Raw genomic sequence first — 20238 nt, forward strand, 5'->3', positions numbered from 1 at the left:
TTTGTTATGAGGCATTTCTTCTTACCAGTATGGTGTTCTTTGTTGGAATACTTATTTCCATTATTTTATTATTTATTGCCTATTACAGGACCGTTAGTAACCGAGTTTGTTTCAAGCATGTAAGGGTTTTTATTGGAATGACAAATAAACATGCAGACCTTTAGACTAAAGGTGGGAGATACTGCAAATTTTGGTGTTGATCCCGTACTAGGTAAATACAGGTCCAGCATTGTTGATACTGATATGGATGCTTTTATTTTGAAAATTGTGATGCTCATAAAAAGTCAAAAGAAAAACAACACAGAGTTTCTGAATTTGCTTGTAATTTATTGGTCATGATTATAATCACTTCTCCGGGGGAAAAAAAACATGCTAGGTTAATTGGCGACTCCAAATTGTCCATAGGTATGAATGTGAGTGTGAATGGTTGTTTGTCTATATGTGCCCTGTTATTGGCTGGTGACCAGTCCACTGTCTCTCGCCTGAAGACAGCTGGGATAGGCTCCAGCACCCCCCGCAACCCTCATGAGGATAAGCAGTATAAAATGAATGAATGAAGGAATGATTATAATCACAAAAAAAAACAAAACAAATATTTTAGGGAAACAAAAAAAGCCTCCAGTGCTAGCCTGACGGCACATTCTAAGAATTGAATAAAAAAATTAGAAAGAATCAGCAGTGATTCTAAAGAAATAGTTGGAATCTCACAATTATGCATTTTTTTAAAGTCATGAGACAAAAACCAAATTGAGTTTTTTTTTTTAGAAAATTAGGTTGCAGGAAAAGTTCTGTTACCAGAAAAAAGTCAAAATATTATGGGAATAAAGTCATAATTATGAGAATAAAAAATACAAGAAACAGTTGGATGAAAAAAACGGCAGCAGAAAAAAAAACGTAAATGAAATGTAACACACACACCCATCTTGACATTTTAGATATCAACTTATTGCCACCCCTACATTAGCAATGGTCTCACCTTAGCTCCACCACTGCACATACATACTTATCTGCACTTTGTGGTGGATTTCCCTTTGGCTCTTGCTTATAAAAAACACCCCGCATCCTCCTTGTTAAGGCGCCATAGTGCTGGTCTCAGTTTTCACAACTTAGTTTGTTTGTCATCAACGCTGTCAACACCGTCTCTCCTGATGTCCCTCTTGTCCTTGTCCCATCTGTCGTCCTTGTCATCGGCATTAATCTTCGTCTTGAACTGTGCCTCAATCTCAGACGGGTCCATGTAGGTGTAGAAGTAGGCCATGATGGAGAAGATGAAACACACGGCAACCAGGAGGGACGCGAAAAGCACGTACTCGGCCCACTTGGAAGGACACAACTCATGTAACTCCGCCGCACAAATACACATTCTGGTTGCTCTCTGTGGGACGTCTTTGTTTACCTGTTTGGGAATCTTGGCAAGCTCGGCCACGATCAAGACAATAAAGTTGCCGATAGCGACAGTAAATAGCCAGCCTGCTTGCAGCACTGCTTTCATGTTGCTTGGTGCCTGAAAAATGACAAATGTTTCACCACTGCATACAGTTCCATGATCTGGGGGCCTGTTTGTTTTTTAAATGGCTCTAAAAATATAATTTAATAATTTAATTTAACTAAGAAAAAACAGCAAAAATGGGAAAATCTGCAGTGTCTTTCAAGTCAAACTATTAAAAGAACAAAGTCTAACAAGAAAAGTCATAATTTTCTGAGAATAACATCATAATATTATGAGGAAAATGTCATTTTAGTAGCATAAAGGTGAAATATGTTTAAAAAAAAAAAAAAAACAATAAAGATGCAATTTTTGGAAAATGAGGTTGCAGAAAAAGGTATGTTACAAGAGTAAAGCCAAAATATAATGGGCATGAAATCAGAATTATGAGAAGAAAGAAAAAGAAGAAGAAAGCTGGAATGGTTGGAAAATTCAAAACAACAAAAAACAGTAATTTCACAAGAATAAAATCTAAATATTACACGAAAAAAGTATAAATTTAGAATAATATTGTAATATCATGAAAAAAATTATATTAGTAGAATAAAGTTGACATATTAAAGAAAAGAAATGTCTTAATATTATGAGAAACAAAACAACCAAATTGTATTTTTGGTTGTGAAAAATGTTATCAAAATAAAGTAAAATATTATGGAAATAAACTATGAGAAAAAAATTGACAAGAAATAAAAATCAAATACTTGGAAAATTTAAAGAAAAAGAACCCCAGCGGAAATGGAAAATAGCTGCAAATTTACAAGAATAAAGTCAAAATATTATGGAAAAAGACAATGCCATTTTAGATATTAAAGACACGTAATATTATGAGAAACAAGCAAAACAAAATAAAGTTGTCAGTTTTAGAAAATTATGTTGGGGGAAAAAGTTATATTTTGGAAAATCTAAATATCATTGGGAAATAAAGTCATAATACAAAAATATTTTTGTGAATATTTTGAAAAAAAAAACAAACAAAAAAAGCAACCAGCAACAGAGAAAAGCACCAATTTCATACGAATGCACTTTTCTACCTATATCACAAAGGTGAGATGCTGTTTTTTTCCTCCTAGCATATGAACACCCCCCCCGGCCACATCTGAGCTTGTTTGTGTGTCTTCACCTGCGAGTAAGAGAACTCCAGCCCTGTGACAGAAAACATGACTTCGCCTGCGGTTATGAAGAAGTACTGCGGGATCTGCAAGGCCATGTGGACGGAGTTGGGCTTGATGTCTTCGATGGCACTAATAGACTCGTGACACTAACAGGAAAAAAACATAATTATCAATAGTTCACTAAAAATGTGACCATGCAGGAAAGCGTGTCAGACTTACAGTTGGTCCAAAGGTGAACGTGCTGGGAATAACGAAAGTATACGAACTTCCGAAGCCAAACTCCCTGCTGTAGTCACATGACTGGGAAGCCATCCGTATGGTGAAAATGGCTCTGAGGAATCATTGAGGCGGGATGCGTTATTACTTGATATAAACTGGCCGAGGTGAACGGTGGATGAACAAAACTTACATTCCGTTTTTGATCTGAGTATAGTTGGAGTAATAGAGCGGCTGGATTAAGTTGGCTTCCCCGCCGGCAACGGACACGTTCACTGGCGTGGACATTCCGTTTATGAAGCTGAAAGAAAAAGAAAAGCATGTTTAAAAAAAAAAAAATTAAGTTGATTTTCTTTTGTTTCCCATAATATGCCTTTAAAAATTACATTTTTCTTTAATATTTCAACTCTAATCTACTACAATGCTATTATTTGTCTCCATAATATTACAAATGTATTCTCGCTAAATTATAGCCATTTTATTTTGTTTCTTGTAATTTTTATTCTCACAATTATGACTTTATTTCCATAATATTTTGATTGTATTCTGGAAACATCACTTTTTATTTTTCTCAAACAAATTTTCCAAAAATGATGTTTGTTTTTTTGTTTCTCATATTATTAAAATATTATAAAAATATATGATATAAAATATATGATATAATATATTATATAAAACATTTCAACCTGCTGCTTTCCTCGTAATATATTACCAAGTCCATTCATTCATTCATTCATTCATTTTCTATTGCTTACCCTCAGGAGGGTCGCAGGGGGGGCTGGATCCTATCCCAGCTATGTTAGGGTGACTCATCCTCATAAATATGAACCTTTTACTCGTTAGATTCCAACTTTTTCTCTTAATATTTTGACTCTATTCTTGTAAAATGAGTGCAGATTTTTGCACTTGTTTAGTTTTCTTGTTAAATTATGTTTAGAATAGATTGTCACTCTGATCTACATCTCGAATCATGTTGCATCAAATCATTCGTTCGTAAATTGTGTGTGAATTCTACTAAATGTAATGTAATGTTCTTCTAATATTATAACTCTACTCTCTTAATATTTTGTCTTTATTCCTGTAAAATAACTGCATTTTTTCCATTTTTTTTCTGGTTTTATCACACTTCTAGAATGTCGCAAGTGCCAATAAAAAACCACCCAGGCCTGTGACCAGCCACCCCTGACTAATAGTGTCATAGCATTTACCGGACGGCGTTATTCCCTTGCTGCGGCTTGGCTTTCAAATCCTCGGTCTGAGGGAAGGACACGGAGCATGTTTCAATTGTTTGACCATGACAAGCAAAACAAATCCATTTAACCGACCAGCAGCCACTCGTGTGTGAGGTTTGAGGGAAATGCCAGAGTCTGTCGCTCTCCTTTGCTTAGGAAGACGGATCTTGTGACGTCGTGGTTGACGACAGAAACCACAATTTCTTCCTCTTCGAATGTGAAGAATTGCTCACTGGCCTGATGAACACAGATAATCAGGATGATGAATAAACAGGAGGGTAAGAATAATTAGTTACCACTTTTGTTACCACGTACCTGAGATGGAGTCAGGACCAGTTCAATTTGGTTGGCCAGTTTGAGTGCGACTGGGTTCTCGCCCGTGTTTACCACTTTCAGCTGGCTTTGATACGCTGATGGGAATGTTGGGAGTGTTTTCTGAAGAGTATTACACAACAGAGGTCATTTCTCTACGATTCCTCAATGTGATAAAAATTCAATAAAAATGGTGGTAGGGGTGTCACGAGATGAGACGAGATTTGAACTCTACTTTTAAAGAAAGTACAATTCCAACCTCGGCCATCACTGGGAACGCCGGCTTCCTCCCCCATTCCAAAAACATGCTAGATTAATTGGCGACTCCAAATTGTCCATAGGTATGAATGTGAGTGTGAATGGTTGTTTGTCTAGTATATGTGCCCTGTGATTGGCTGGCCACCAGTCCAGGTTGTACCCTGCCTCTCGCCCGAAGACAACTGGGATAGGCTCCAGCACCCCCGCGACCCTCGTGAGGATAAGCGGTGTAGAAAATGAATGAATGAATGGAATCTACTAATTTAATTTCACTCCTCTGCACTGTGTGTGAAGCCCCGCCTCCACCCACTGAGACTAACACGTATAAATTCATTTATTTATTATCACCCCAGGCCCAATGCCCACGAGACCTTTTTTTCAGTTTTTCTCTTATAAATAACAAAACATGAGCCATATTTGAAGAAAATGTTCGATTTTCTACTTACATCAATTTGCAACTGCACCACAGCAGCGCATACAAAGGCCAACGCTGCGAGAAACATCCCCACCGTCATTCTTTTCAGCGGCCTGGTGGAGACAAATCCTTAGTATATTCTCTCAATCACAACAGGTTGAATACCTGGGATGCATTCTTCACCTAATGACATCAATTCTGCAACACGTTTGCAGGGGGTTCCGTTCCAGCTTTACCAGTGAATGTAAAAAAAATAAATAAAAATAAACATGGTTCACTCACCACCCTCCTCCATTGTTTACTTGCCACATAAACCAGGCTTAAGCCCTAAATATGCCTCTCACATGTATTAAACACATTTTTAAGTATAACTGTAAAGCTAATCAAGATGATTGATAATCTTAGATCTTTTTTTTTAAAGCTGTGAAAGTTTACCACTGTTCCATGTTTTTGCCATTGGTGGATAATAGCTCTCACTCTGGTTGGCTGGAGTCCCAAAGCTTTAGAAATGGCTTTATAATATATTTACAGACTGATATATTTCGAGTAATCTCTGGTTATGTTTTAACAGTGGGGCAATCATTTTTTCCCCACACAGGGCCATGTCGGTTGTGATTTTTCCCCTCCTTAATTTACATTATTTCAGGTATCATTATTTGTGTATAATAATATTCAATATTATTACTAACATGCCTGTATAAAACATCTTAAATAGTTCATAAGGAAATAAATGTAAATAAACGCGACTGACAACTATGTCTGGAAATATGGTCATAAAATACGACACATTCCGTATAACTTACGTAAAATTCAGGCCACATTTTTGGATGAGAGGGTAGATGAGACTGTCCATGATGGGCACCAGGGTCAGGATCAGGATGGGGTTCACAGTCTTTAAAATGACCAACAGCATTCAGTTTTTACTACCTAGTGTAAGACATTCTGAGTAAACCCCCTGATTTCAATTTACCTGCATCTGATCAGGCTGGATGACAAGCGCCCCCTGCAGACACAGAGAGGTGAGTGCATTCATATTTTCGGCTTATCAAGTGCTTTCTTCAATGGGTGAACTTACAAAGTTTCCATCCATGGTGGTGGCCTGCAAAGTCCACCTGGAGCCCTTCAATGCAAAATGAGCATTTAGCATTGAGAACGTCACACTAGTGAGGAGCTTTTCAGGAAATATGAAATACCTTTTGGTCAAACAGAGTCCAGAACATTGGAAGTGGAATGTACAGGAAGAGAACCTTCAGCACCATTTTTATTTGCGCAATTAGGAGTTTCTGAAATGCAGGAAGTAAAATAAGACACATGTACGACAGAGTATTTATACGACCCCCCTCATGTCACTTACGTCATACTTCTCCTCCGCCCAGTCCATCCAGTGCTGCCTCTTGGGGAACCTGTTGCTTCTGTGCCTGTAGCGGTTGGAGATGGCAAACTGATTGAAGAAAGAAAACAGAAAAATGACATCGCAGATATTTGAAAAGGGACATTTTAAATGAGTTGAAAAACTTACCCCGATACAGCTACACACGTCCATCATGATGTTTCCTTGAGGCTCTGCTTTGTAGTACATGCCGCTCCCGACGATGAACACCACTGTATTTATTGTACATCACTTTATTAGTACATACTTTTTCTGCTTATAATCTCCATAACTAAGCTGTTTATTGGGAGAAAAACTTGTGTTGTACAGAAAGCTTGATATTTGCATGTCACATACTAACCGGCAGTTAACACACATTCATTGTTATTTAAATATTTCGTGTTGACAAACACAAAATGGTGTTGGCAGTGTCACGGACCGGGGTTGCATGAGAGCTGCGGTTCAGTGAGGGAAAACACGAATTCCAACATGTGTGCTTGAAGCAGGGAATGGTCCCCTCCCTTTTTTTTTTAAATATGATAACGACACCAAAATAATTATATACCACTTTGGAGCTGTACACTGACTAAAATATATCTGTCTCATATACGTATGTACATACCGAGGGCCACCACCATGAGTGCAGCAGGGACACCAAAGGCCAGAGGATAGCAGCTCTGCTTGGTATGGATGCCACACTCTTGAGCTGCACACAGACATAAACAAATAGACTTATACAAAAAAATTTTAACCAAACTTTGAGGAAAAATACGCCTCTAAAGTCAAGCAAAACTGTGAGTTTAATCAGTAATCATGTGTGATGTCAGATTTAGACACATTTGTCAACAATCTGCAAGAAACATTTTTGTTTTTACTCTACCTTAGCAGCATTTGAGACATTGTAGTCATGATAAAAGATGTGTAAATCGGTACAAGAATTCCTTGCATGTGTTCAACGTTTGCCTACCTCTCAGGATGGGAGTGATAATGGTTGACAGGAGACTACCTCCATTGATGCACAGGTAGAATACAGAGAAAAAGGTTCTTCTCTGCTTTTCCTGCAGAGGAAAAAATGGTCAACGTAGTGAAAATATAGCTTTTATTTTAATTTTATTTGGATGAGATTGGTTACTTAAGCACCGGTATGTAATAATGCCACTTTAATAATTGATGGAGGCTTGTTGCATGTGTTTATTGAGTAAGATCACATACTAACCTGGTGATCGCCAAACTGGTCTCCACCAAAGGCGGCAACACAAGGTTTGATGCCCCCCGTGCCCAGAGCAATGAGGAAGAGGCCCACCATTGACAGCACACTGAATGTGAGCAAAAACAACAAGACGGGAAGTATAAAAATAAGCCCTAGAGGTCCATGGTTTTGCCTTGCGAGTGCGTTAGTGTGGTTGTTATTAGCGTTATTTCACAGAAACCCACACGTGAAAGGTCATGTCGTCAGGTGAGCCGTCCTTGTTGGAGTCGGTGATGTCATGGATGGCACTGACAGCCATGGCGACCTGGCCCAGGGCGTAGACGATAGACAAGTAGATGATAGTCCTGCAGGCACAAACACAATCATTCACATGCACCGAGTCAACATTTGTAAATGTGTAACTTTTTGAGGGGGTGTGGGGGGCATATTAAAATATAAATAAGTTTTCGTCAACAGAAAAAAATATATTTTAACTTATTTTTCCGGCAAAAAATACAAAAAAAGAAAATTTGCCTGCTACTTTTCTACAAAATTAATAAATAATCAGCACTTATTTCTAACATACACAAAAATAATATATATAAAAAATATTGAATACACTTTTTGCATGACATAATAAAAAATAAAATTGTATTTAAAATATAATCCAAGGATAAAAATATAAAGGTTCTGCTTTCATTTATAAAGCAAATCTGTGAGCTGAAAACCATGTTAAAATAATTCAGTTCAATAATTTATTCCAAAATAAAGAGCAAAATGTAAAAGTAAAAAAAAAAAAAAAATACTAAATGAAATATCGGTTCGCCGATATATTTTTCCGCCGCATGATTTACAGACAGGCATCCGCTATGTGTTGCCGGAGGACCCTGCAACACACGCAGTTGCGGCACCCCGCCATCATAAAGATGAAACTTTCAACTATGACAGAAATGTTTTGCACATGGTTGAATATTTATTCCTTTTAAAGTTGATAATGCCGTTTAAATGTGTGTTTGAGAAAGCTGAATCCTACTGTGTTCAGTGTTTACATTTCAATAAATATTTGTTTAAACTTGAGACCTGGAATATTTGTTATAATTGTCATTTTTTCATGTAAATTGCGGGAGCTAAAGCAGTATCGGCCACAAATATCGGCCCAATCAAAATCGGCCATCGGCTAAGGGTGATGGAAAAAAATCGGTATCGGCATTGGCCGGAAAATAAACATATCGGTCGATTGTATTACTATATATGTATTGAAGGTGAATTTCACCCCAGTATTTGGCGCCCCCTGGCGGTCACAACTACCTTAGGTTGTGTCTGTACTGTATTGCACATTCAGTCAGAGATGGAAAAAAAACTTGAACACCTCATGACGCACACGAACTCTAAATAAAATTCTTAATTATGATTTCTTCTTCTCAGATTGTATATTTTTTCGTCTTTTGAGATTTTGCATCCAACAACAAACCACTCACTTAAACTTGCCCAGCCAGGAGTCAGCCACAATGGCCCCCAGGATGGGGGTGAGGTAGCACAGAGCCACAAAGGTGTGGTAGATGGAGGTGGCAAGGTCATCATCCCAGAGGAGGAAGTACTTGAAGTACAGCACCAAGACCGCTGTGGACAGATGAGCAAGGCGACCACAAGGCAACGTAAATCCAACGCCTTCACGCTCTAATTGTTTTGAATTAAATTTGCATGGCAAATAGTCCTTACCACGCATGCCATAGTAGGAGAACCTCTCACAGAACTCATTCACCACGATGAAGAATATGCTGAGCGGGTATCCACATACTGTGATATCCTGAAAGGCAACAGGAGGAACAATCACATCAATGAAAGAGCTATTATTAGCTAGCTAGTATTAGCTAGTATTACAAAAATGGCGGCACCTCCAGCTACGAATCCGCGCGAACTTTCCCAATAACGAACCACAGCCAATACATAAATAAGCTTCCGCGTACAACTTTTCTCGTCGATTTTTCACTCGGGAAATCATGTAAATCAAAACGTTCCAGAAGCCCCAAAAATATTAACAAAAAAAAAACAATTTTATACACAATAATGATATTTCTACATGCAGAAAACATGACTTTTACCTGTAGCCCCCGTGGAGGGAGGTGGGTGAAGTACATTTGTGCGACGCCATACTGTGTCATTCTAGTTCTTGTTATAAAAGTTAACTTTAAAAGCTGTATGTTTGCTCACTTGGACTCTATTACCAAGTTCAACAAAATTATCATTATCATTACACACACACTGCCCCGAAGCTAATAAGTGGTAAATGTTATTAATACAAATACAGTGTAAACAGTTACACATTGCAACGTATCGTAACAGACGAAGTGTACTAATGTAGCATTATGAAGTGGACACATTATACCCACGTGAACATTTACCACATTTCCTTGTTGTACGCATGCGCAGTCGCACCGGTGATAGCCCATCCTAAGTCAGCCATTAATTCTTCATAGTAACTCCTGCAACTGAAACACTTTCTTCGTAGCTACTTCGGTAGCTTGCCATGCTAGCAACGGCAGTCTCTAGCATGGCAAGAAAACTAGCACTCTAAAGGTGACGATAAGGGTGTTATTTAATGGGTACAGGGCTCTAATAATGATTTTAAAAAACATAATAGGTTAGGTCATAAATAGGTTTTCTATGCTCTACCTATGAAAAGGTTCCAGGTAAACGGGGGGACGACTTGTATAGGCTTTTGCTCCGCAACACCACCCCCTAGCGTCAAGTCCAACATATCCACTCATGTCACGTGACCACCACAACACTAACACGTGCCAATGTTTATCGAGAAACTACTTGATATGTCAAGCACAAATCGTGTATTATTTTATTTTTACACCTTGTAAGCTTCTTTTAAAAAATACACATTTTTACCCATTTTAATCATAAATACCAGCTATTTAATTGATTTCGGAATTTTTTAAATCTATTTTTTAATCTAATCTAAGTATTATTTGTCATGACTAAAATGTTACAAAAAAGATGTGATATATGTTCTACAATATAATACTGGAGGTACCACTGTGTATCAAAATCAAAGCTTTACCTTCCCTTTGTGCTTCTTCTCCTTCTTTGGTTCCTTGAAGTCTGCCACTAATCAAAACACATTTATTCATTCATTTATTTATTATTCCTATGAAATTATCATGATTAATATTCTTATTATGTTGTAGATTAGGCAAAACTCACCAGTCATGATGTCCACAAGCTGCTTCCTGTCGTGGGTAGTGTTAGGACAGTGTTTACGAGATAACGCTTACTAGTCGTTCATACATCTTCCGTACTGCTGACTGTGCTGTTCTTGCAGTGGGTGGGAACTGGCGGTATAATAAGATACAGACACCTCCAGAAAAATATTCCAGCTTCAGAAAAAAGCAGAAAAAAGTGCAAATAAACAAGTATTTTATTTAAAGCAAAGCACAGGGGAACATCTCTTTACAGCAGAACTTTGTGTTAAATACAAATTTAAAAAAAACAACATTGCTGCGCAAATATAAAAAAACACAAACACTAAAATGGTAAAAAGCTTCCAATAAACCCCCCCCCCCCAGGCGCAGTGTCAGGTTCCACTCTTTCTTTCCTCACTTTGGCATGAAGGTGAACATCTGTACAGTGTATGAGCTCCACATATTGCACACACTCCTTTTTTTCTTTGAATATTTACATAAATAACCACTGTTTTGTTGGTTTCTCTTCGGATGCAATGGCTTTAAATATGTCTAAAATGCGACTGAAGCAATTTCATAATGGCTACGAGTAATGTAGAAATACAATGTACAGAGTGTATGCTGCATATACTGCTCGTGTGGTACAGTGGATTGTAAAAGTTGACTACATAAAAAAGTAAAACACAATGTGAAAGTAAAATAAAGTCCCATATAAAAGTGGGATGCCAAAATGAACGTCTCCATGGAGCGCCCGCTCTCTCTTCGTCCGTGCATCACCAAACTGTTCACCGTGTCCTCCTGGTCTGGGCGAGTCATCAGTGGGGTTCCTCAGTGTTCCTCGTCTTGACTGCTTGTCAGCGTCAAACCACAGAGGAAGAGCTGGGGATGCCCTGGATGGTGGCACCTGCTGGCGTGCCGCTGATGGCGTTGAAGATGTGAAGCGAGTCCGGAAGAGCGCTCTTGATGCCGTCCTCCACCGTGTGGATCTGGAAGAGGAAATTCCATATGAAAACAAAATACATTAATCCCTCGTTAAGTACGATTTCATATTCATTGATGGAATATTTAGGTTTACAACATTCTAAATACGGGTTTTAACATTGTTAGAGCCCTCTTGACATGGGATAACACCCCTATAGTCACCTTTAAGGAGATATGCCTTTATTCGTCCCTCACAACATTCTAAATACTTGTTTTAACATTGTTAGAGCCCTCTTGACATGGGATAACACCCCTATAGTCACCTTTATACTCCTATTAACCAACTTAAGTCATTTCTTTTTTTTTTAAACATTCTTTTCTTTAGTATTGCAACTTTATGCTTTACATTATTACATTACATTATTTCTAGGGATGTCTGATAATTATAGGTTATCAGAGACGTTCGGTCTCGGGCTGATACTGGCACTTGGGGGCATGATACTGGGCCTGATACCAGACAAACCATGTGATGATCTTATTATCACATACTATTTAATCAAAAGAGCATTTTATTTCAGGAAATATTTCAGTTTTTTACATGTATTACATGTATATGTAAACAATGTAAACACAATAATTTCAACAATATTTCAACAATTTATCAACAGTCTTATCAATATCTTATCTTATCAACAATTAAGTTCTATTAATCAGGTTTAGTTTTTTTGGCTACTGGAGAAGCATTAGGAATGTACATGCTAGTGCGCTGTTCTCTGATTGGTTCTCTGAGTGGACAGCTATGGGGGCTGATACTGGACATGGTTAAACTCTATATTTTATCAGTATCACTGCCCTGGGATTTGACACAGTATCATTTCGGCCTTTTCCCGTATCATTCTGCCTGATATCACCATAAAAATGCAATATCGGTATGGGATTTTTTCCCGGTCATGAAAAACAATATAAAAAATGCTGTATACAACACAGACGTGTTCATTCCACCACAGGAGATATGTCATATTACATATATCAGTAATTGTCTTGTTTCACTTGATTACAACTTTTTTTATATTTTGCCTTTATTCCTGTAAAATTGCAGATTTTTCAATTTGTGTTGTTTTTTAATTTTTTTGTTAAAACATATTTTTAGAATGTGCTGCAGTCCACTCCAAAAAAAAACAAAACAAAAAAAAACATCCGCACTTTAGACACTCCTGATATAGAGGCATGCATGTATCGGCTGAGCTAGCTGCTGCATCGGAAGCTTCTGTAGTCAAGATATTTTATTTATTTATTGTTGCTATGTAAAGATAAGATAACTGCAGCTATCAAGGTGCAGAGGATGCGGAAATAGGAATGTATGTATTTGTGAATGTATTTTTTCAGATTAGATGTTACATAATGCATTCATCTGGCTGGACCAATGAACAACCCCTATTGTTATTATTATCATCATTATTACCATCCAATCTGCTCAGGCCAGCATGAGGGGAAAAACAGAGAAAGGTGTTATGAACGTGCATATCAGAGCTTGCATCATCAAAGATTCAATACAGTCCATCTCCGTGCACCCACTTGCTCATGCATGATGATTGACAGCTCCCTGGCCAGGTCTCTGTAGTTGGCTTTCATCTCGTCGTGATACTCCTGTTGGTCCTCCTTAATCAGTCGCTCGTTGATTCCCAGGCCGTGGCCGCACGCTTCCACAAAATGCCTGCGAGTGTCAAATGGTGGACGCATTCAAGCAGGGGCCGTCGATTATCTTCTGTCGGCGACGATTCAAAATGGGAGACTCACCTGAAGACCTCTTTCAGCAGTTTGACCTTGTTATCGGGATACTTCTTGGCACTGGCGTCGTCCAGAAAAGCACGAGCATAAGCAAGCGGTCCCGCGTTCACCTGCATGATATGATGATAGGATATAGAAGTTCTATATTACAATTAAATGACATTGTATAAGTGCAAAAATCAAAGAGGCTGGCACTGTGACTTTTTCATTTGTATTTTTTTTATATATAAAATGATTGTCATAACTGTTATCTTTAATCTATGTTATTTGCTAGCATGTTATGTTGAAAAAAAGACCCTTATGTGCTTGTATGTTATGTTATGTGCTACTATCCTATGGTTTAGTATGTTTTGCGCTAGTATGTTATGTTCTGTTACGTTATGTGCTAGAATTTTATGTTATGCGCTAGTATCCTATGCGCTAGTAGGTTATGTTATGTTATGTTCCGTTCCTTTACGTGCTAGTATATTATGTTACGTGCTAGTATGTTATCATATGCGCTATTATGTTATGTTCTATTACGTTATGTGCTAGTATATTATGTTACATGCTAGCATCCTATGTGCTAGTATGTTATGTTACGTGCTAGTATGTTATCTTATGCGCTATTATGTTATGTTCTATTACATTATGTGCTAGTATATTATGTTACGTGCTAGTATTGTCTGTGCTAGTATGTTATCTTATGCGCTATTATGTTATGTTCTATTACGTTATGTGCTTGTATATTATGTTACGTGCTAGTATCCTCTGTGCTAGTATGTTATCTTATGCGCTATTTTGTTATGTTCTATTACGTTATGTGCTCGTATATTATGTTACGTGCTAGTATCCTCTTTGCTAGTATGTTATCGTATGCGCTATTATGTTGCTATGTTCTATTATGTTATGTGCTAGTATATTATGTTACGTGCTAGCATCCTATGTGCTAGTATGTTATGAACGAGTATGCTATGTGCAAGTATGTTATGTTATGTTCCGTTATGTTCTATTTTATGTTGTCTTGTTTGTTACGTTACGTTCTACTATGTTTTGTTACTGTATATGCTGGTCATGATCTGTTATGATCCATTCTGCTCCATGCATCCATATTATTTTATTATTATGATTATTCTTGTGATTGTTATTGAATAGAACTAGAAACAGACAATGACCTGGACACTGATGCTGCCCTGCAGTTTGAGCTGTAGGCGTATCATGTCCACCTCGCTGGAGGAGCAGAGCTGATTGATCTCAGCCACCTTCTTGCTCATCTCGTCGATGGCCACCTCGATGGGGCTGAGGTCGATGTGGTGCTGGTACATGACTGCGATGCGTTTCTTCACGTAGGGGAAACAGTGCGTGGCTGTGGCACACAGAATGAAAGTTGACGGGTGAACTTTCGTCGACAGTAAAGATAAAAACCTGTGCTTGGACTTTTACATGGGTTGTGCAATAAATTCAGTAAATTCATAAAGCCAGCCATAACATCATAAAATGTGATTGTGGTCCTTGACAAACTAGCTGACATGTTCAGGATCTAATCTCAATCTTCCAATCATTGCTGATCACTGACATGCGTTGATCACATGTGACAATTGTTATGATCATCAAGTAATGCAGTGCTTCTCAAATAGGGGGGCACACCCTGCACCTCCGTGAATGCCTTCTCCTCTGTTTTTGGATCAGCATTTGCAATAAAAACGACTGTTGTAACCTATTCATTAGTTTCAGCCGCAGTTAACATTCCATTTCTCTCTTTAATTACCATGGTGCTAGCCACTAAAGAAGTGTACTCTACACCAGGGGTCTCAAACATGCGGCCCGGGGGCCAAATGTGGCCCGCAGGACACTAGTTTGAGGCCCCCGCCTTGATATGAAAGTTTAATGTTAAGTTTGATATGGATGCTGTATGGTATCATGTACCCAGAAAAAATGATTACGTTTGATTAATGTTCATGTTAAAGGTTAAATAACTGTTAATAGTTATCCTCCCTATCCATGTGGAAGTGGTAAGTTTTTGGCTATTTAAGTTTGAAGGAAATAACCTGAAGGCTACTGTTTAGGTCGCTAGCTCTCTAGTTTGCGAGTTAGCATGACCCTAGCTCCAGTGGCCCCCAGGTAAATTGAGTTTGAGACCCCTGACCTTTCAACTATGGTGGCCCTTTAGGGTCAGAAAAGCTCCAGACTGGACTACAGGTTACAGGACGCAAGTTCTCCACTTGGAGCACCCATGCATGACAGCAAAGCAGCGCCACCTACTGGTCAGTATGGTTCTGCGTTTGCACTGCTCCTCCACGCCGCCTTGCTTTTTGCCCGACACGGTGAAAGGCATCTCGAACACAAAGCGGCGGATGTTGTGGCTTTTTTCAAAGTCTGTCTTCCTCTCTGCCAGCTCCTTGTCCTCCATGTAAGGCGTCACGTGGGTCACCTGGATGTACGCGTACTTGGAATCCAGGTCTTTGGGGTTGATCTGGGAACCATGCACATGGGTTATGACGAAGAAGATGATGATGACCACACTGTCACTATCATCAAATACATGAACCACAAGGCGGTACGGTCAACCCTCCATTGTTTGACACCCCAGTTGTAATATTGCATGTTATTTTAGCCTTTAAAAATGGCTTTTTGAATGTTTTTTTTAATAGAAAAAATTAACAATAAATAAACAAGCCAACAGTGAGAAAATAATATTTATAATAAACATAATATTAAAAAGAAATCAGTCAATGAATAAAAAAAATGACACATTAAAATGGGAAAAGATGGAAATATACATGATTGATGGTCAATAAAATACCTAAAAAAAATTTATTTAAAAACCTAAAAAAAAGCACCTAGACCTGAAATGCTGACCTATATTTTATTTTATTTTATTCTGATGGCAAAGACCTGAAAAGACACATTTTTTTAAATTGAGTGCTACGGCTAAATAACCCACCACAGGGCCAAAAAAAGTTGTGAGTGCCAGCAGAAAGTGAGAAACATGATTCAATTCAAGGAAGAACTTGAAAACGTCCCCTCCTCACTCTGCAAGAGTCGTCCATAAAGGTAAATGATAAATTATCTACGTATTTCATTTATCATAATTATTTTCCTGCAAGTAAAACTATAATTACTCTCCATAACATTTATTTTTTTTGTTCATATTTTTCAAAGACATCAATTCCTATGGGGACAAATTGCTACTGTTTTTGTACATTTTATTTTTTTGTCTGAATGGAAACGGAGACACCACTGAACTAATAACAACCTCACCTTTCCGGAATCCTGAATCATCTTCACATTCTCTTGCCCAAACTTGTCAGAGTACAACTTCAGGAGCCTCTGAGATATCTCGGAGAGTGGAGTGAATTTGGGCTCTTTGTAGATATATTCTTTGCCATCTTCATCCTCAAAGAAGCCCTGGAAGCAGAAGAAAACATGTTGAAGGTACACCTAATGTATACACACACACACGACAGCCACCAGAGAAGGGGTGTCCAAACTTTTTCCAGCGAGGGCCACATAGTGCAAAGTGAAAGGATGCAAGGAGCACGTTTGTATTTGCTAAAGCAACACAATACATATTTTAATTGATAATTGTGACTTTTTTTTCTCCTAATATTTTGACATAGTGCTTGTAAAATTACAGCAGTTTTTTTCCATTTCTATCGTTGTGTATGTGTGTTTTTTTAAAATACATTTCAGTATTTAACTATTTCATTGTTCTTGTAAATTTTCTTTCTTCCCATAAAATATTTTCACTTAATTATTGTCATCTTATGACTTTTCCCCAACCAAATTTTCCAAAAATATTTTGACTGTATTCTTATTAAGTCATAGCTGTTTATTTTCATTTTTGTTGTTTTTTTATTTTACTTTAATTTTTAAATTTTTAAATTTTATTTAATTATTTTAACTTTCTTCTTGTAAGTGTCCTTCTCGTCATTGTGATTTTATTCCCATAATAAAAACTCCCAACATTATACCTTGATTTCCCGCCAAAATACAACTTTCTTTGTTTTTTTTTGTTTATATATGTATTTTTTTTTATTATATTTTTGATTATATGTATTTAGACTTTTGACTTGTAAAATTACTGCAGATTTTTTTTTTACATTTTTGCTGTTTAACATATTTTTTCTCTAATATTTCAGCAGTAAAATTAAAACTTTTCAGGTTAGATTTTAAAAAATCGTAATATTTTGACTTTATTTTTGTTGAATAACTGATAATTTTTCACATTTTGCTGTTGTGTTCGTTTTTTTTGTTTAACACCACCGGTGATGCTGTATTTGTGTAACATTATTTACATTTTTAATGCTAAGATAACATAACACCACAAACTGCAAGTGGCCCTCGGGTCACACTTTGGACACCACTGCACTCGCTAATGTTTTAAGCACACCGATATTTTTTCTCTAATATTTCAGCAGTAAAATTAAAACTTTTCTGGTTAGATTAAAAAAAAAATCGTAATATTTTGACTTTATTTTTGTCGAATAACTGATAATTTTTCACATTTTGCTGTTGTGTTCGTTTGGTTTTTTTTTAACACCACCGGTGATGCTGTATTCTTGTAACATTATTTACATTTTTAATGCTAAGATAACATAACACCACAAACTGCAAGTGGCCCTCGGGTCACACTTTGGACACCACCGCACTCGCTAATGTTTTAAGCACACCAAAAAAAAAAATCACTGGCCACAACATTAGGAACATGTTCCAATGAGATGCCGAATATGAATGACGCAAGAATGCAGTGGCCAGTGATTGTATGCGATACAGACAGAATTCGTGTCAAGAGACCACCCAAAGGACAAAGCATCATCTCAGCACGACAACTTCACTCAATCCGATGTCCTACACTATCCAATCACGACGACACTGAAGCAGATTGCATTTGCAAAGGGAGAAGATCACTGCTTCTAAAAAGCTCGCTGCAGTCTCACCACGCCGGCTATCACACTCATTTACCTCAGCCTCCGAATCGGTAAACTGGTAATGCTACAGGGCAGAAATTAAAAGCATCATTATTGATGACCCAAAGACACTGCATGACCATGTGAATGACAAGCGGAAGTAAACACCCAGAAACCCTGCGTTTCTATCACAAAGCCATGCGATGAATGCAGAAGCTGTAATGATGATTGGTCGAAAGGCCGTGAGCACCTTTCATTGGCACGATGAAAAAGAGCAGCAGCACACGCAAAAGGCAGCCTGGAAGAGTTTACAAGGTGCGACTACAACTTACCGCTGCCTTGAGAGAGGGCAAAAAAGCAAAACATTGGATTAGTGTGAAATTAAAAAATGACAGCAACCTGTGCTCATATGCATAGGAGCCTGTTTCCACCACTGACATAAAACACACCCCAATGCTAAGTCAGCAAAAGCAACATACAAAAGGAGAAATACAGGACTTTTTAGCTCATAATAATAATAATAGCTTTTAACCATAATTTTACTTGTTTATGTCATAATGATGACTTTTTACTCTTGTAGTAACTGTCATAATTATGGTTTTCTATCTCGTAATTCTGAGGGTTTTATCTCATAATGATGCGTTTTTAATGTCAGCAATTTAATGTTTTTAATCTGATAATTTCCATTTTTAATGTCACAATTTGATCTTATTTAATCTCATAATTATGACTTTCCTATCTCAAAATTATGAGTTTTTATCTCATTACTGAGATTTTTTTCCTCAAAATAATTTCTTATTTAATGTTTTTAATCTGATCATTTCCATTTTTAATGTCATAATTTTATCTTATTTAATCTCATAATTATGACTTTCCTATCTCAGTTTTTTCCAGAGTTTTTATCTCATAACTGAGATTTTTTTCCTCAAAATAATTTCTTTTTTAGTGTTATAATTTCAACTTTTAAAAATCTGCTAATTTCAGTAAGTATGACTTCTCTATCTAAAATTTCGACTTTTTCTATCATAATTATGACTTACCATTGGGACATTATTTTTCTTTGGGTGGTGGAAACAGGCTTCCATAAATGTTATTAAATGTAAAAAAAAAAAAACTTAAGTAAACCCATTCATTTAAAATTATTGCAAAACAGAAACCCCACTTTGTGCCACTTGTATCATTGCTTTTCAAAAATATATAAATTCTTAAATCATGTTGTTTCGTTTTGGCCCATTAGTAAAAACAATATATGTATTTGAAAGTATATTTGACATTTTTTATTTGCCTAAATTAAGCTCTTTCTAGCATAAAAATTGATAAATGAAGCAAAATACAACTATAAGGCATTCAGAAGATGCATTCAAAGACATTGTGACGATATGTAGGATTCTACACTGGTCACTCGGTGTCAGTAATGTTACTGTAATGTTGGGCGAGACACACAAGCACCAGACTTCATTGAACAGGCGTTTATTGCAGCTTTGAATGATCTCACAACAGGCCCAATAATCCCACATGGGCTACTGTTGTGGCCATAAAACACGCCAAAGCTGAACCCCCCGACAATGCTTCCTGTCCGCCCTCCCACTCACACATTTACAGCAACACACACATTATTTATGCCATATATGTCTTATTTTCTCTTATTATGTCTATTATATTGCGTAATGGGAGTGTAAAGGTGACTATAGGGGTGTTATTTTATGTCTACGGGGCTCTAATAATGTTAAAACTGTATTTAGAATGAAACAGGTTTTCTTTGCTTTGGCTAAGAAAATATTCCATGGCTGAAATTAACTTATCAGTCACTTATCGGGTTTGGAACTAATAAACTGCAATAAAGGAGGGAGTACTGTATCG

At 37.3% G+C, this 20238-nt stretch overlaps 2 protein-coding genes across 6 annotated transcripts in view; both read right to left on the bottom strand.

Moving 5' to 3' along the window:
- Positions 1-323: 323 nt before the first annotated feature.
- Positions 324-9965, bottom strand: slc15a1a (solute carrier family 15 member 1a). The gene is made up of 22 exons (XM_058083112.1): positions 9692-9965; positions 9309-9396; positions 9068-9209; positions 7835-7954; positions 7617-7716; positions 7368-7458; positions 7023-7106; positions 6551-6633; positions 6386-6472; positions 6225-6314; positions 6107-6151; positions 6002-6034; positions 5835-5923; positions 5063-5144; positions 4362-4481; positions 4140-4283; positions 4023-4069; positions 3008-3115; positions 2818-2929; positions 2607-2744; positions 1397-1504; positions 324-1318 (listed from the first exon to the last, which is right to left on the bottom strand). Exons 1-22 carry the CDS (start codon positions 9749-9751, stop codon positions 1100-1102), a joined length of 2190 nt encoding a protein of 729 aa, XP_057939095.1. The 5' UTR covers positions 9752-9965; the 3' UTR covers positions 324-1099.
- Positions 9966-10998: 1033 nt separating this feature from the next.
- The window catches only part of LOC131136350 (dedicator of cytokinesis protein 9-like), a 99372-nt gene continuing 90132 nt past the window's right edge, over positions 10999-20238 (bottom strand). For 3 of the 5 annotated variants that reach the window (XM_058083111.1, XM_058083106.1, XM_058083107.1), the window contains exons 48-54: positions 18434-18463; positions 16730-16876; positions 15731-15941; positions 14644-14834; positions 13499-13599; positions 13277-13415; positions 10999-11766 (exon numbers count right to left, since the gene is read on the bottom strand). In XM_058083111.1, the coding sequence (XP_057939094.1) occupies positions 11641-11766; positions 13277-13415; positions 13499-13599; positions 14644-14834; positions 15731-15941; positions 16730-16876; positions 18434-18463 (945 nt within the window). In that variant the 3' untranslated portion in view covers positions 10999-11640. The remainder of the gene's footprint in view (positions 11767-13276; positions 13416-13498; positions 13600-14643; positions 14835-15730; positions 15942-16729; positions 16877-18433; positions 18464-20238) is intronic. The other 2 variants (XM_058083109.1, XM_058083108.1) reach the window with 1 other exon arrangement.

This window comes from Doryrhamphus excisus, chromosome 9 (assembly GCF_030265055.1).
Source record: "Doryrhamphus excisus isolate RoL2022-K1 chromosome 9, RoL_Dexc_1.0, whole genome shotgun sequence".
NCBI classification, from domain to species: Eukaryota; Metazoa; Chordata; class Actinopteri; order Syngnathiformes; family Syngnathidae; genus Doryrhamphus; species Doryrhamphus excisus.

Coding starts and splice junctions, on each gene's coding strand:
- slc15a1a (XM_058083112.1), bottom strand. CDS start 9,751: ATGACACAGTATGGCGTCGCACAAATGTACTTCACCCACCTCCCTCCA. Junction 7,717..7,834: donor GACGACATGACCTTTCACGT/GTGGGTTTCTGT, acceptor GCTCACATTCAG/TGTGCTGTCAATGGTGGGCC. Junction 7,107..7,367: donor TATCACTCCCATCCTGAGAG/GTAGGCAAACGT, acceptor GTCTGTGTGCAG/CTCAAGAGTGTGGCATCCAT.